At 43.1% G+C, this 14,544-nt stretch overlaps 1 protein-coding gene across 1 annotated transcript; it reads left to right on the top strand.

Moving 5' to 3' along the window:
- Positions 1 to 7,897: 7,897 nt before the first annotated feature.
- dlx5a (distal-less homeobox 5a) lies at positions 7,898 to 12,120 on the top strand. Its single transcript, XM_080216737.1, has 3 exons — positions 7,898 to 9,059; positions 9,895 to 10,079; positions 11,477 to 12,120. The coding sequence occupies exons 1-3, from the start codon at positions 8,726 to 8,728 to the stop codon at positions 11,789 to 11,791; spliced, it is 834 nt and encodes a 277-aa protein (XP_080072863.1). The 5' UTR covers positions 7,898 to 8,725; the 3' UTR covers positions 11,792 to 12,120.
- Positions 12,121 to 14,544: the final 2,424 nt, after the last annotated feature.

Raw genomic sequence — 14,544 nt, 5'->3', positions numbered from 1 at the left:
CTAACTGCAGCCAAAAAGGAGTCTTCTGTTGTGACTCTCTCTCTCTCTCTCTCTCTCTGCACCCAACACACTACTGCTCTCATATTGGCTGCCCAATAATAAAATGGAAAACTGAGCAATCCCTTACCTTCCCCACCCTGCACCTCCTCCCATTTAGGGCTTTGCAAGACTGTCATCTGCTTTCCTGGGTTTTTCTTATTCCAGACAAAGCTTGAAATTAGCCAATCAAGTCTGTGAAAAAGGATTTGGGAATGAACACGGGGATGCACTGAAAAAGATATAAAAACTTAGATAGTATGTTCATCTTCACCGCATTGATATGGCCCACTAACGATAACGGAAGGATGGACCAACGTTTGAGGTCCTGTTCTGTCCCCTCAATGAGTGAAGCAAAGTTACCTCTAAAGACCCCACTAAATTTGCTAGTCTCTCGCACTCCCAAGTAAGTAAACTGCCTAGTGATAATCTTGAAAAGGTGTGGAGCAGGAGGCTATGAGCTGCTGCATTCAAAGGAAGGATCTTATTCAAGTTAAGCTTGTACCCTGAAATACAACCAAATCCCTCTAGTATAGATAAGCCTTCGGGAATTGTGTTGGATGGGTAGCCAACATACAATAGTAGGTTGTTGACATACAGCGATACTCTGCACTTGATTCCCTCCCGACCAATCCCACTACTCATTTGATGTTGCAAGCAGCAAGAAGTTCAGTAGCAATGGCAAATAACAGAGGAGAGGGGGCATCCTTTCCTAGTGCCCTGGGGCAAAGGGAAAAAGGCTGAATGCACATTGTTGGTCTGAACCGGGGCTAGAGGAGCAGAGTACTGTATTTTGATCCGGGAAATGACTTTGGGCCAAACCCAAACTTCCCAAGGGCAGAAAATAAATAATCCCATTCCACCTGATCAAACGCTTTTTCAGTGTCTAGCGAGATTAATATCTCTGGTTGCTTGGAGGTGGCAGGCACATAATGTTAAACCGTTGCTGAATATTCGAGTACATTTGCCTATTTTTAATGAACCCAGTGTGGTTGGGCAAGATGATAGAGGGCAGAATGTCCTCCATGCGAATGGCCAGAATTTTAGAGATCAGTTTGAGATCCACGTTCAGCAATGAGATCGGTCTATAAGAGCTGCAGATTTGCAGGTCCTTACTCTTCTTAAGTATAAGAGAAATTGTTGCTTGCCTCAAAGTCTGCAAGAGAGAGCGGTTCTCATATGATTCATTCAGTAGTAGGAGAGCCAACCTATCTATAAGTTTTTTTTTGTAGAATTCAATGAAGTATCCATCTGGTTCAGGACATTTCCCACTCAGCATAGTTGTGGCCACCTTAACAATTTCTTCAACGTTGATTGGTTTCTCCAGTGCTGCGGCCTCTCAAAGTCTGCTCCACAAATTTCAGCGCTGCTGCTGGATCTGTGAACTTGTGCTCGGTTCCATTGTTGAGAGTAATCCTCAAGCAGGCTGGAAAGTGAACCCAAACCTGACCCCAGGACAGTCATGCAGAAGTCGTTTGACATCAGCGAAAGCTGCCTTTCTCTTTGCCACCATTGGGGAAAAAACTGGAAATATCAACAGCTTATTTTCCTGGTACCTCAGAGTGGTAGCCTGTGCTGCTTGCTGCAGGATTCTGTCTCGTGTTGAGGTGTAACATACTCATGCAATAATGGGCCGAGGAGCTTCTCCCGGTCTGGGCTTTGCCCATAACACTCCGTATGCACAATCCAGAAGCAGCTCATCCTCAAGTTCCAGCACATTCTTCAATGGCTGGGTGACAAAGCCTGTGATATTTGGGCCCTCGATTCCCTCCGGAAGACCTATCAGACGAATGTTATTTTGTTTTTGGCATCTTTCCATCTCATCACATTTCACCCTTAGGGACTAAACCTCTGACATCAAATGAGTAACCTGGCCCTTCAGCTCAGAGGTAGTGTTTCCACTAAATTGCCTCTGGGTCTTCAAACTCCTTCAAGCAGTTCTCATGGGCAATGGTGATACCTTGGAGAGATTTAACAGATGATCCGAGCTCCTCTATCTTGGCCTGCAACTCAGTGGCCCACCAGTCCAACTTACTCTCCATTCTTTGCATGGCCTCCATAACAGCTTCCCCTGTCCTTTTGCTCAGCATGCTCGGTTCAGGGACTCCTCCAGAACAGTGTGGTATGGATGACCCCTACTGCCCTTGTGGACCCACTCTTCGATTTTCATTTGCCTCCTGCCATTGTGCCAGTGCCAGCGCCTGTGGTCTTATCCATTTCCTCCAGCCTGGAGTGCTATTTCTTGATCCACATCTCAAGCTGTCTCACTGTTCAATCTACCAGAGTTCTTACATGGATTTCTTTCCACCTTACTTCACCCTTAACTGGGCAAACAAAAACAGCAAAGGATTCCCAGCTGAGCTGCAAGCTGCAACTCTTCTTCCTCACTTTAATTCACCCTTGGTTGGGTGAAAAAAGAAATAGCACTGTCCCCAGGTAGATCTGACAGTTGCAGTTTTTATCTCACAGAAATTCTTCCCTGGACTGCTTCCCCACCCTAAACCAATTCACACTTAATTGAGTGAAAAAACTACAAGATGGTTCTAGGCTGAACTGCAAGTTCCAACAAGCCCTCATTGAGCTTTAGCTGCCAAAAAAAATCCACAAGTAGAAATAGCAGCTTGCAATTTGCAACATAACCTCAGAGGCTCTTGCTTCTGACTTGAATTCACCTTTTCTTGGGTGAAAAAACAACAGTTTGCAGACAGACCTGCAATTCACAGCCCCTCCCCTGCTGAGCACACACAGTAAATTCTAACTGGCAGGAAGAAGACTAAAATTAACCCTTTACAGTTAGACTTTCAAAGTTCTTTCTGGGTAACTGCACTCCAGGTACGTTTAAAGTTTGCTTGATGTACATTAATCTTTCTCCAGACCTCAACAAACCGATGTCAAGAAGGATCTTGCCACCTGTGGATTATGCTTCCTCTCACACCTGTGTCATCTTTGATTTCCCCCAAGTCCTTTTTATATCATTAAAGTTAGTTCTCCTCCAGTTAAGTATTTCTATTCAGGATTGTTCCTTGTCCTTTTCCAGAATGATTCTATACCTGATCACCTTTATTAAATACTTTCTATTTGAAATATACTCTTCTTAAACCCCAACCCCATGTCATCATTTAGAACTAGATCCAGCACTCTTCCGTCCTAATTGGACTGGAAGCACACAGATCAGGAGGGTTTCTTTACATTCAATTTTTTTGCCTCCTTCCTCTTTACACGATTAGTCAACTTTAGAATTATTGAAGTCCTATATTATCACTATTCTGCAGCTCTTGCATCATTCTATGTCTTTTTCTACAAATGAGCTCTACTGTCTCCTTCCCACTGTTGGTGGTCTATGGTATACTCCTGGTAGTATAATAGCTCCTTTATTGTTCTTTAATTCAAACCAAATATATTCTTTCTTTGACCCCTCACCTATATCATTCATTTGGGTAGCACAGTGGTTAGCACTGCTGCTTCACAGCACCAGGGACTCAAGTTCATTTCCTTGGGTGACTGTCTGTGTGGACTTTGCACATTCTCCCCTTGTCTGTGTAGATTTCCTTTTGGGTGCTCTGATTTTCTCCCACAGTCCAAAGATATGCTAGTTAGATGGATTGGCCATGCTAAATTGCTCCTTCGTGTCCACAGATGTGTAGGTTAGATGAATTAGACATGATAAATGTGAGGTTGCTTGGATAGGGCAAGACCAAGGCCTTAGGTAAAATACTCTGTTAGAGAGACAGTGCAGATGTGATAGGCTGAATGGCCTCTTCTGTACTTTTCTATCTCCAACATGTATTTGATTTAATACAGTTACTCTCCATTTTTCCTTCTGCATCATTCCTGAATACCTTGTAGCCATGAATATCAATTTCCCAATCCTAATTTTCTTTGAGGAAGGTTTGATTTTTTGATTTATTATTGTCACATGTATTAGCATACAGTGCAAAGTATTCAGTACATATTCTTTCTCTTCCCAAATGCTTCCCTGGTGCCTATTCCTCTGCCAATGTTGATTGACATCCATCAATTATACATCACAAGAACATAGGAACATAAGGATTAGGAGTAGAATAGGCAAATTGAACCTTTGAATCTGCTCTGCCATTCAATCAGATCATGGCTGATCTCTTCCTGGTCTCGTCCATCTCCTATTCCCCATTTTCCCTTATCCTTTTAATCTGCTCAGATCTGAGAGAAACATTACAAGAAACTGAAATTGCAGGAGGAAAGATCAGGAGGAAAGAAAGGCCATGAGGGGAGGTTGTGGAAAGAGTGGGATGAACATGTGGAAAGGAGAGATTTGTTTGAGGGGAAGGTGGAGGGGGTGGGCTGAGTATGGGGAAGTGGTGGATGATGGCTCTCCTATTCCCTCTGCTAGAAGCAATGCTGGGAAGGTGCAACCAGCAGATTCTGTCTCCAGTTTTTTTTATTCATTTGTGGGACCTGGGCGTTGCTGGCTGGTCAGCATCTATTACCTATCCCTAGTTGCCTGAGGGCAGTTGAGAGTCATAAGATTGGGTAAGGCAGTCTGCAAACATTAACTTTAAATTTAATAACAAAATGTGAGGCACGCTGCCTCGTTTAAATAGAATAATCATATCACTATCTCTTTCTTGAAACCATTAAAAGATTCAGACTCCACTGCGCTATGGGGCAGCGAGTTCCACACATTCACCGCCCTCTGCCAGAAGTGGAGTTATAGAATCCCTACCGTGTAGCAGGAGGCCAATCGGCCCATCGAGCCTACACTGACAACAATCCCACCCAGCCCCATGTATTTAACCTGCTAATCCCCCTGACACTAAGGGGCAATTTAGCATAACCAATCAATGTGTTATTAATGTTGTTTCATTTAAATAATTTGAAGTTTATTAGTTTTAAAGTTTAAACTTTATAATGCTGTTCAATTTAAATTATTGAGCAATTTTAAATGTTTTTGATAAAATGCTGAAGGAAGGTAATGAATGGTTATTTTGCGATTCTCATTTAGTAAGAGTAGGGACAACTTTAGAATCCCTATAGTACAGATCGAGGCCATTCGGCCCATCGAGTCTGTACCGACCACGATTCCACCCAGGCCCTATCCACTAATCTCCCTGACACCAGGGTCAATTTAGCATGGGCAAACAACCTAACCCACACATTTTTGGAGTTATGATTACTGTAAGTACTCATGTCCTGCTATATGTGGGGATGCGGGACATTCGCGTGCTCCGGGTACGAGGATTATGGCTAAAAGGCCGTGGAGAGAGACCATGGGAATGGGGACAATCTGTGTGGTGGGAGAGAGATGGCTGGATGAGGAGTTGCTTCTACGATCTGGGAGAAATATTACAGGGACCTGAAATCGCAGGAGAAAAAAAATCACGAAGGAAGGAAAGTCGTGAGAAGAGATTGCGGAGAAGAGTCGGATGATCATGTGGAAAGAAGAGATATGTGTTTGAGAGGGGGGCGGGGGTGGGGTGGGGGGGGGCGGTTGCTGATGGTGGGGAAGCGGTGGGTGATGGCCGGGGAGTTGTGTTTTGTGACGGGGTGGGGGTGAAGTCTGCTGTTTCCTTTGCCTCGAAGCAGTGCTGGGAAAGTGCAGCCAGCAGCTCCTGCTTGCAGTTATTGGATAAGGCAGTCTGCAAACATTAAATTTACATTAATAACAAAATGTGAGACACGCTGCCTCATTTAAATACGATAATTATGCAAAGTGGGTTGCTTGGTTGACCTTACACTACCGCGGTTAAAATTGAAGCAGTTCAATTGATAGAAGATTGGGATCAAGTTTCCCATTTATTTCAAATTTAACCCTACCGATCGTGGTGGGGTTAAAATCACCCCCGAAATGTCTGGACCCGTTTCAAATAGATTATGTGCACAAGTAGTGGCTTAGAAATAGCACTGCACATTCAGATAACAGCGAACCTCAATTTTCTTTTAGACCCGGGAGAATCTGACGCTTACTTGGGCTTCTGGCTTTTTCTTTTGCATTAATATGCTTGTAATTTTGCACAGGCACCAATATAACTCTGCTATCTGATCTTAGTCTAGCCTCTAAGCAGCAGTCCGGGGAGCGGCGGGGAGAGGCTGCCCCACACCACTCGAGATTTATATCAAGTGTGATAGAATTTCAACCCGGAATGAAACCGGTTTACAGTTACTCGGACAGGTCTCCTTGATTTTATAAACCTGGCCTGTGTCAATGTCAAGTGATTTCTTATGCAAACTGACACAAAATGATAGTGTCGCTTGGGAGTCAGGAATGCTAAGTGTTTGCTCGGCTGGCAATGTCAGCTACTCTCCAGGAGGCCAACTCCTACTGCCTGGAGATGAATAGACTCGACTCCGATGTGGACCTGGATGTTTGAAGGTACTGGGTCATGCATTGCCCTCTCCTGGCGTGTATTAATAATCGATCCTCAGGTTCTTGTTAATCATGCTGAAAGTGCAGGATAGTCGCCATTTAATTCACTTTCTAAGAACATTAATAAATGTAACACCCCGGAAATCTTCAAGAACTGGGCAATGTGTAAAAACCTTTCACTAATGAGAAAAAAAAAGCAAGTGCGAGAATCATTCATTGAAAGAAATGTACAGTGCAAAGCTACGGGGCTTGCTGTTAAGTAGAGCTGAAAATATTTAAACTGCCACCTTTAAGGGATGTTTAAGCACCTGGGAAGCTCCCAATGGTGTACAAGTTGGGAATTACAGACAGATATAAGACATAGATCGATTCCTTAGGTAAGGACACTGCCTTGGTCTTTGAAATCTGTATATCAATTATTGTCCATTTACAGATCCACATTAATCCCCACTGAAACTCAAGTTCCAGATTAGTGAGGGTATCCTGTTACCTGGACACAGATCACATTCCATATTAACTCAAGAGAGTTTTACATTTCTCTTAAAACAACATCTCATTTTCCTGAAAACCTGTGATTGAAGTTTGAGAACCGCATGCTGCTTTAAACATCTTGATTGCACGACATGCTTTGGTTGGTGTATCCTGGTGTTTTCGAGATTAGTATATAAACCGTGAAGTCGCGGACTGTTTCAGGAGCCACCACTCTTTTTGTTGACTCGTTAAGTTATGAGATAGGCATGAAGCAAAGTTAATTTAATTGGCGTGTCAAAATCCCAATTATTTAAACAATTTGGTGCATTCCAAAAGCCCAGACATTTTCACATAATCATTATGAAAGATTATACTTTTAAATGCGGAAAAGGCTTTGCCTGAATGGGTCTATAAAATGTATTGTATTAAATACGATCGGTAGGTGACGCTCTAAACCACACAGTTCCTTCAAATTTTGGTGATTCTGCTCCGACTCTGTATTCAAATAGGAGGAAGCATTTATTTTGTTTTTGTAAATTTGTTCCAACAGATTTTAAATAATCACGTGTCCAATTCGATATTTTTCTGTTTTATACTGTTGGAAAACGCGAGTCATTCCCTGTGTCTGTTTGTTTATACAAGTATAAGCAGCAGTTTATTTTTGCTGGAGTTCTGTAACTACATTAACATGAGTCGCTGTCGCATGTGAAGACACATACATTTCATGTCTACCGTTCCAAATAAAAGCAAGTTACACTATCTCCCAAAAAAAGTCTCCAACAGAAAGGAATAGAAGCGATTGGATTCTATATTAGAAAATGTTGAGTTCTGGAAATGCAGTCTCGTCGTCCCATCAAACATGAAATAGAATTCCAGAACCAAAGTTCAATTTGTAAGTGTTTGAATCATACTTTGGGCTACCTCAAAGATTGCAAATAATTGAATTGTTAAAAGCGACTGTACTAATAATCTAAACCAGGTTCTAGCTGTTAAACAATGAGAAAAAACACGTTTGTTTTTTAAACGATGTGCTTATTTTTTCACAATACAATTTCGTAGTAAAGCATGAAGCTGAAAATGGTTTAGTCGTGTAAATGTAATTCCGGGGAATGTTTGCATTCATGGCGTGTCCCGTGCTCGTTCTTGTGAAATGATTTGTTCAAATCAGCAACAGGCAATCGGAGTTGTTTTTCTTACCAAATAAATTGTCAAACTACATTTGTGTGCAAACCAGCGGGGGAGGGGACGAGGTATAACTTGATATATCAACAAGGAAACTCTTTGGACTACTTAGAAAATAAAACTAATTTACGATGTCGCTCAAAGCAACAAATCCTCAATGAAAAGAAACGATTGTCATGTTTTTAATCCGAAATCGGACGCCAAAGAACAGGAGCCTCAAGATTGTGTGATTGTCTATTTATATTTTACAATGTTCGCTGGTAAGCAGTGTGGCAAAGACTGCAGTCCTGGTAACCAGGGCAAAGTATGAATGTTAACGGGCGGTGGTGAGGGCTGTTGTTACTGGGATTCGAATGTTGTTTACCAACAACTGCTGTACAGCTACAATGCCGCCGTGCTTTGGGACTGGAGTCATTTGTTATTTTGTGTTTAAACACTTCATTTAGGCATCGTGTTAGACGAGTTGAGCGAGTTAGGGTGTTACTGATGGCTGGCTGCTCTATCCAATGGAACAGATCCACCCAGTGCGTAATCGCGCAATTAGAGACTTAACCAAGAGTTTGCTGCGCCCCAGCCACAGTCTGCTTGACTCTCGCCAACACACACAGCCATGTCTACATAGATTCCTTCAACACACATACACACACGCTCGCACGCATCCACCGACCAGAACATCCCCCAGCTCCACGGGCCATGACAGGAGTATTCGATCGCAAGCTTGCCAACATCCGGACAGATCTACAGGGCACTTTTCAGCACAGCATGCACCATCCGTCGCAGGAATCTCCGACTCTCCCCGAGTCCACGGCCACCGACACGGGTTACTACAGCTCGGGCGGCCCCCACCACGGCTACTGTTCACCTTCATCTTACGGCAAGGTTCTCAACCCCTACCAGTACCAGTATCACGGAGTCAACGGGTCCGCCGCCAATTACCCCGCCAAAGCCTACCACGAATACAATTACCCCGGCCATTACCACCAATATGGGGCATACAGCAGGGCTCAGCCAACATGCACCCAGCCAGGTAAGGAAACATTTTTCATCAACTTGACCAAAAAACCTTCCTGTTTCCGAGTGCATATGGAAAAACCACAAAAATCCGCACCCCCCCCCACCCCCACCCTCCCAGGTTCAGGAACATTTCCGTGTCATTGCCCTGCTTGGGGGAGGGGGGGTGTCGCGGAATTACATTAGGATTTTTTACATCGTGTATAATGTTTTGTATAAATGTTAAGAGTAAGAAAGGCAAGGGTGGGCCTGTCGAAAATCGTGGCGGTGGGAAGGACAAGAAAAAATGTGGACGTTTATTGAACAATTCTAAATGAATCGCCCTTACGCCCACTCCCCCCACCCTCCCGTCCCCAGTCCCCTGTCCTGTCTTCGCTCATTACACTGAGTGAAGTGAAAACGTTGCTTCTTCCAACAAACGGCAGAGTTTGCTTTCTTCTTTTGTGCCCGTTATTTAATAAAATCTGGATGGAAAATATTACAACTTCTGACTGGAAGGAGGTCTCGGCTACTTACTTTTGTATGGGAGAGAGGGGGAGGGACAGGGAGAGAGAGAGGAAAGGGGAAAGGGAGGGAGAGAAGGGGGAGAGAGGGAAGGAAAAGGGTGAGGGAGAGGAAAAGGAAGGGGCGGGGAGGGGGGACAGAGAGAGAGAGACAGAGAGGTCTCCCGCTTGAAGTCTCAGTTTCGGGGACTCCGGGTCAAATCTAGAGCCGCTTTCACCTATCCGGCCCCCAGCCTCATTGTAAACGGTGACCCTTTCTCCCGCTCTCAGTTATTACTAAATCGCAGCGGCGGGCGCATTCCGATCGGGTTTTACAAGCTAAAGTGTGGCTTTTTTTTCCCATTTCAGATAAAGAATTGGCCGAGCCCGAAGTCCGGATGATAAACGGCAAACCGAAAAAGGTTCGCAAACCGCGGACCATTTACTCCAGCTTCCAACTCGCAGCTTTACAAAGACGTTTCCAAAAAACCCAGTACCTAGCACTGCCGGAGAGAGCAGAGCTGGCGGCATCACTGGGACTCACTCAGACCCAGGTAAGATCAGCTAGCCCAGGGGCTTCCTGGGGGGAGCGGGGGGGGGGGGGGGGGGCTTCAGGAATCTGCAGAGAGCCGCGCCTCAGGGACACATCCACAAACAGAGATAACAGAAACCGGCGCAATTCCAGCCGTTTTTCACGGCCGCTTTTATAATTTCACAGATGGTTCAGGTGAAAGTACTCCTGGAAAATATGTTTGAATGAATCTGGCCAATTCCAAACAGAAACGGTCGGCAAAACAAACCCTCTCTCAATCATTTATCTGGAATTGCTTCGCTATCCGCGCCTCATTATTGCCCCAGATGCATAAACACAATTGTATATATACATTGTATATAGATACATAAATATATACATAGTATATATACATTAATACTGTGCATGATTCACAGCGCCTGCCTTTGTTATGACTTGAACCCTGCAGAGTAACCGTTGTCTTATTATTTCAGTAGACCATCCGTTCATCCCCCGCCTCCACTCATATGATTGGGTTGAACATTCTGAACTGTACTTGCAGCAAGGCCGATGTTAGGAAACTATTTATATTTATTTATATTAAATCGAATTTTATTCCATTCATTTCGACTAGTAATTTCAGTGGTGGACGAGTGTATTTTGATAATCATATTTTAGATAGTGAACGTGAAGTAACTTCTGGATTTTGAATTTGATTTATTATTGTCATATGCATTGGGATTCAGCGACAAGTGTTGTTTCTAGCGCGCTATGCAGACAAAGCATACCGTTCATAAGAACCCAAGTTAATTATTTAGAAGGTTTCGTAACGAAATGTCTCCCTCTTAAAAATAGAACGTCGCTCTGTATTTTTAAGAGATCTTTTGGAAAATACAAACCCGGGAAGCTGCAGAATACTTTCCTGGGGGTGAGGGTGTGGGGGGGGGGGGGGGGTGGTGGAGGCGTGCTTTACAGGCTTGTTAGTCTGTGTCGATCACTTTCCTTAATAAGCTTATTATTGTATATAAGTATTAGCCTATTACTGTTTAAAAGTAAAATTGCTGTCATGAATATGTGCACAGAGCTCGTTACTTATCTGGATCTGGTGACAAATTGTTGAGAATACACCGTGCAGTTTTAAACAAGGATTTCCAAACGAAACAATCGAGTAAGTTGTGTGGAGGAGGGGGTAGAGAGATAAAAATTATGGTTGTTGTCAGTGCACCGAGGGACATACATTGATTCATTCTCTTGGTATGAAAATCCCAAATAGACCTTCTTTTCGTTATTTTCGCGAATCGACTAATAAAAATATAGGCGATGGACGCGGCACAGTCCATTTAGCACATACTAACTCGCAGTCCAACTCCTTTACTTCGTCTTAGTTAATGCTGTTACATTTTGTTTTTAGAATTGAATCATCACCATTTGTTTTGGCAGGTTAAAATATGGTTCCAGAACCGAAGATCGAAGATTAAGAAAATCATAAAGAATGGAGAGATCCCGCCAGAGCACAGCCCCAGTTCCAGTGACCCCATGGCTTGCAATTCTCCTCAGTCCCCTGCCGTCTGGGACACTCACAACTCCTCAAGGGTTGTCCACTCTCATCAAACTCCCAGCCACAACCCATCCACCGCAGGCTACCTGGAGAACGCCACTTCCTGGTATTCCAATCCCAGTTCCATTAATTCCCACCTGCAATCTACAAGCTCACTACACCATCCACTAGCTTTGGGATCCGGGACTATTTATTAATCTGCAATACTTTCTACGGTGGATTGATTAGGAGCGATCAGCAGTGGACATATGCAATTAAATGCACGTTTTGATCAGACGGAATCAAGAGAAGCCAAATTGTCTGACTGTGTACGTTCAGTGCATGCAACTTTCCGCATTTCAAAGAGGAAAATGGGCTATATTTCCAACGGACGTCAGGGTGAATATGGACACTGTCAAAGGTGCCTTTCCCTTATAGGTTAAAACCGCCAATCTTACGGGACTTTTCAGTAACATATATCATTGTAAATATGTGTAGATAGTTGAATTGAACTGTATATTCTGTTTAAATAAAGTTATTGACAATTCGGAAAATATTGTTGGCATTTTATTTGTTATATTTTATGAGGTTAATACATTGGACACCAATCTGAACGTTATGATAATTATATCCTTAGCAATAAAATCCAATATTCAGTTGTCATTGTTATGGCAACTCAAGCAATGGGGTAAGGAATGTGGGGGATGGGAGATTACTAGAAATGCAGTTAGTTTTTCTTTGTATTGCATTAGCGGCATTATTTGGGGGTAAAATAAAAGATGCCTTTTGCTTTTCTGGATGTACCTCTCAACTCGCCTCATGCACATTCTCAAAACGCCCACCCAAACATTGAACTCAGTGCTGACCATATAACTTGCCGAGTACGCGGAGCCAAGGGATTCACATGGCTAATTGGATTCTGACGGTATTTTTATGTCCTTGGTTCTCATATTTACAACTGAGAATAAGAAACAGTGATTCTGACAGACTTCACTGGTTCAGTTGATATTTTTGAAAAGAGACTTTATTTATTATTCCTTGGTTTACCCAGCCTAAAATGCACAAAACAATTAGTGAATCCAGTCCTGATTTATCTGTCACTTATGCTTCGTACCCAGGCATCTTACAGGTACATTGGGATTCATAGATAAATATGGTAGGGGCAAATAATGCCTACAGGAACACTATTATAATAAGTTCAATTTAAAACGCGTCGGCCTGAAACAACGTGGCCGATTGATTGGAGTTTTTGAGCGTGCATTTTTGAAAAATATTTTTACGTTTTAATAAGAAATGCAGACGGACCTTCTGGAGATGCTTTGTCTTATAAAGAAAAATAAAGGGGGTAAGGTATACATTAGCGTTGCCATTAATTTGTGAAAGTATTACTCTTTTTCTAAACCGTTTTCAGATCCGCCAGAATTGGATAAACGCTTGAATCGCACTCTTGTTAAGAATGGGGGCACTTCTAAACAGAAAGGATCGAATTGTGGCTGCATTAGGATCTTCATCCTACTGTAATCACCAGCATTGCGCGGCCTTAATTCCAGCAGCGGCGTTATTTGTTCACACAAATGTACCTAACGTATCACATAATGGCAGAAATTCAGAACAATTATCTCTGGATCCACTTTCAAGAATAAATTGATCTCAAACTTCCACGAGTTTCGGCATATAAATGTGGGTTTCCTGTAAATAACAGTAACGGTATTGTCTGCTTGATTGTTAGAAATGCAATCAAAACAATAGTCGATCTTCCATTTCATATGCAGAGGTTCCTAAAGTCAATTTTATCAACATTGAATTTGAAATGTGGTAATTGCACACTTTCTTCATAGTTACAGAATCATCGGCTTCTATGAAACGATCCGATTGTTTGGACTAATTGGGAGGAAAGTTATGTTGAATTCCAGTTTGTACAACGACCCATAGGAAGATTATTGAATCTCTGTAACAGCATTACCCGGCACACCGGGGAGTGGGGCGAGTCGAAATAGTGGAAATTGATGTTCTTACTTGCATCGCCGCTGGCTGAGCAGACCAACAAGGGTCTTACAGTTAACAGTGGAACAGAGTCAGTGAGAACGCTCATATTTCTTGCACAGAGAAAGCGGTAATTCGTTTCTGTTAACAAGAAGAGGGAAACTCGGTCAATCCATACAGCAGCAACGATCTAAATGCCGCATGAGGGTGTTCATTCTCCATTGCTGATCGACACCGGGTGGAGGACATTTCAGGACTTCTGCAATATAGCGCGATTGTCAATGAACTTTTTTTGCGTGGTTAGAAAATGGCGCATCCTTAATCGAACATCGAGTGAGTCGGCATTAAATGTAATCACACGGATATACAGTATTTCAACAATAACCCTGATCAAACCTGGCAGTGAATGGATCAATATTCATTAGTAATAAATATGTAAAAATTCCATCATTAAACCTAGCGTAAGCATCAGAGTGCGCGGACAGATAAACCTATATAAACGTGGCATCAAATCTAACTGACTTCATATTTACAGGATGTATTTTCATCGTACTAATGGAAAGTAGGCACAAACTGGGCTGAGATCTGACTGAATGTATCTCCAGACGTATAATTAGGCTAGTCAGGGTTTGTGAGCACAGTAATAAACTTCAGTAAATTCAGTGCCGTACAGGAAGAATTTGAAAAACCGGCCTTCAGGCATTTGAGTGTTTGAGCTCGGGCCGGGGGTGGGTTCCTGGATGTGGGAGTTGGGTTGTGTTCGAGTTTCTGGTGGTTGAATTCGCTTGGAGTCTGGCTCGCAGACTTCCCGCAGACTCTCTCTCTCTCTCTTTGTGTTACCCACAATTAGCAGCTTTGAATGGCAGAGAGGAGCCGAGAGGGCGGCAGCTGAGATCACAGAAAACCGCATTCCTGTGGGTGCAGACCGGCTCCAGAGCTGTACTACTCCCAGCCACAGCCCACCTCACTGAACATATATTCTGCAGCA

Source organism: Carcharhinus amblyrhynchos, chromosome 2 (assembly GCF_965287045.1).
Source record: "Carcharhinus amblyrhynchos chromosome 2, sCarAmb.v2.hapA, whole genome shotgun sequence".
In the NCBI taxonomy this organism is placed as follows: Eukaryota; Metazoa; Chordata; class Chondrichthyes; order Carcharhiniformes; family Carcharhinidae; genus Carcharhinus; species Carcharhinus amblyrhynchos.
This window is presented reverse-complemented; position numbering and strand designations above follow the sequence as displayed.

What these genes read in the sequence shown, in the direction of transcription:
- dlx5a (XM_080216737.1), top strand. Translation starts at nt 8,726, where the DNA reads ATGACAGGAGTATTCGATCGCAAGCTTGCCAACATCCGGACAGATCTA. An exon ending in GCCAACATGCACCCAGCCAG is followed by an intron (nt 9,060 to 9,894) that starts GTAAGGAAACAT and finishes TTCCCATTTCAG; the next exon opens with ATAAAGAATTGGCCGAGCCC. An exon ending in TGGGACTCACTCAGACCCAG is followed by an intron (nt 10,080 to 11,476) that starts GTAAGATCAGCT and finishes TTGTTTTGGCAG; the next exon opens with GTTAAAATATGGTTCCAGAA.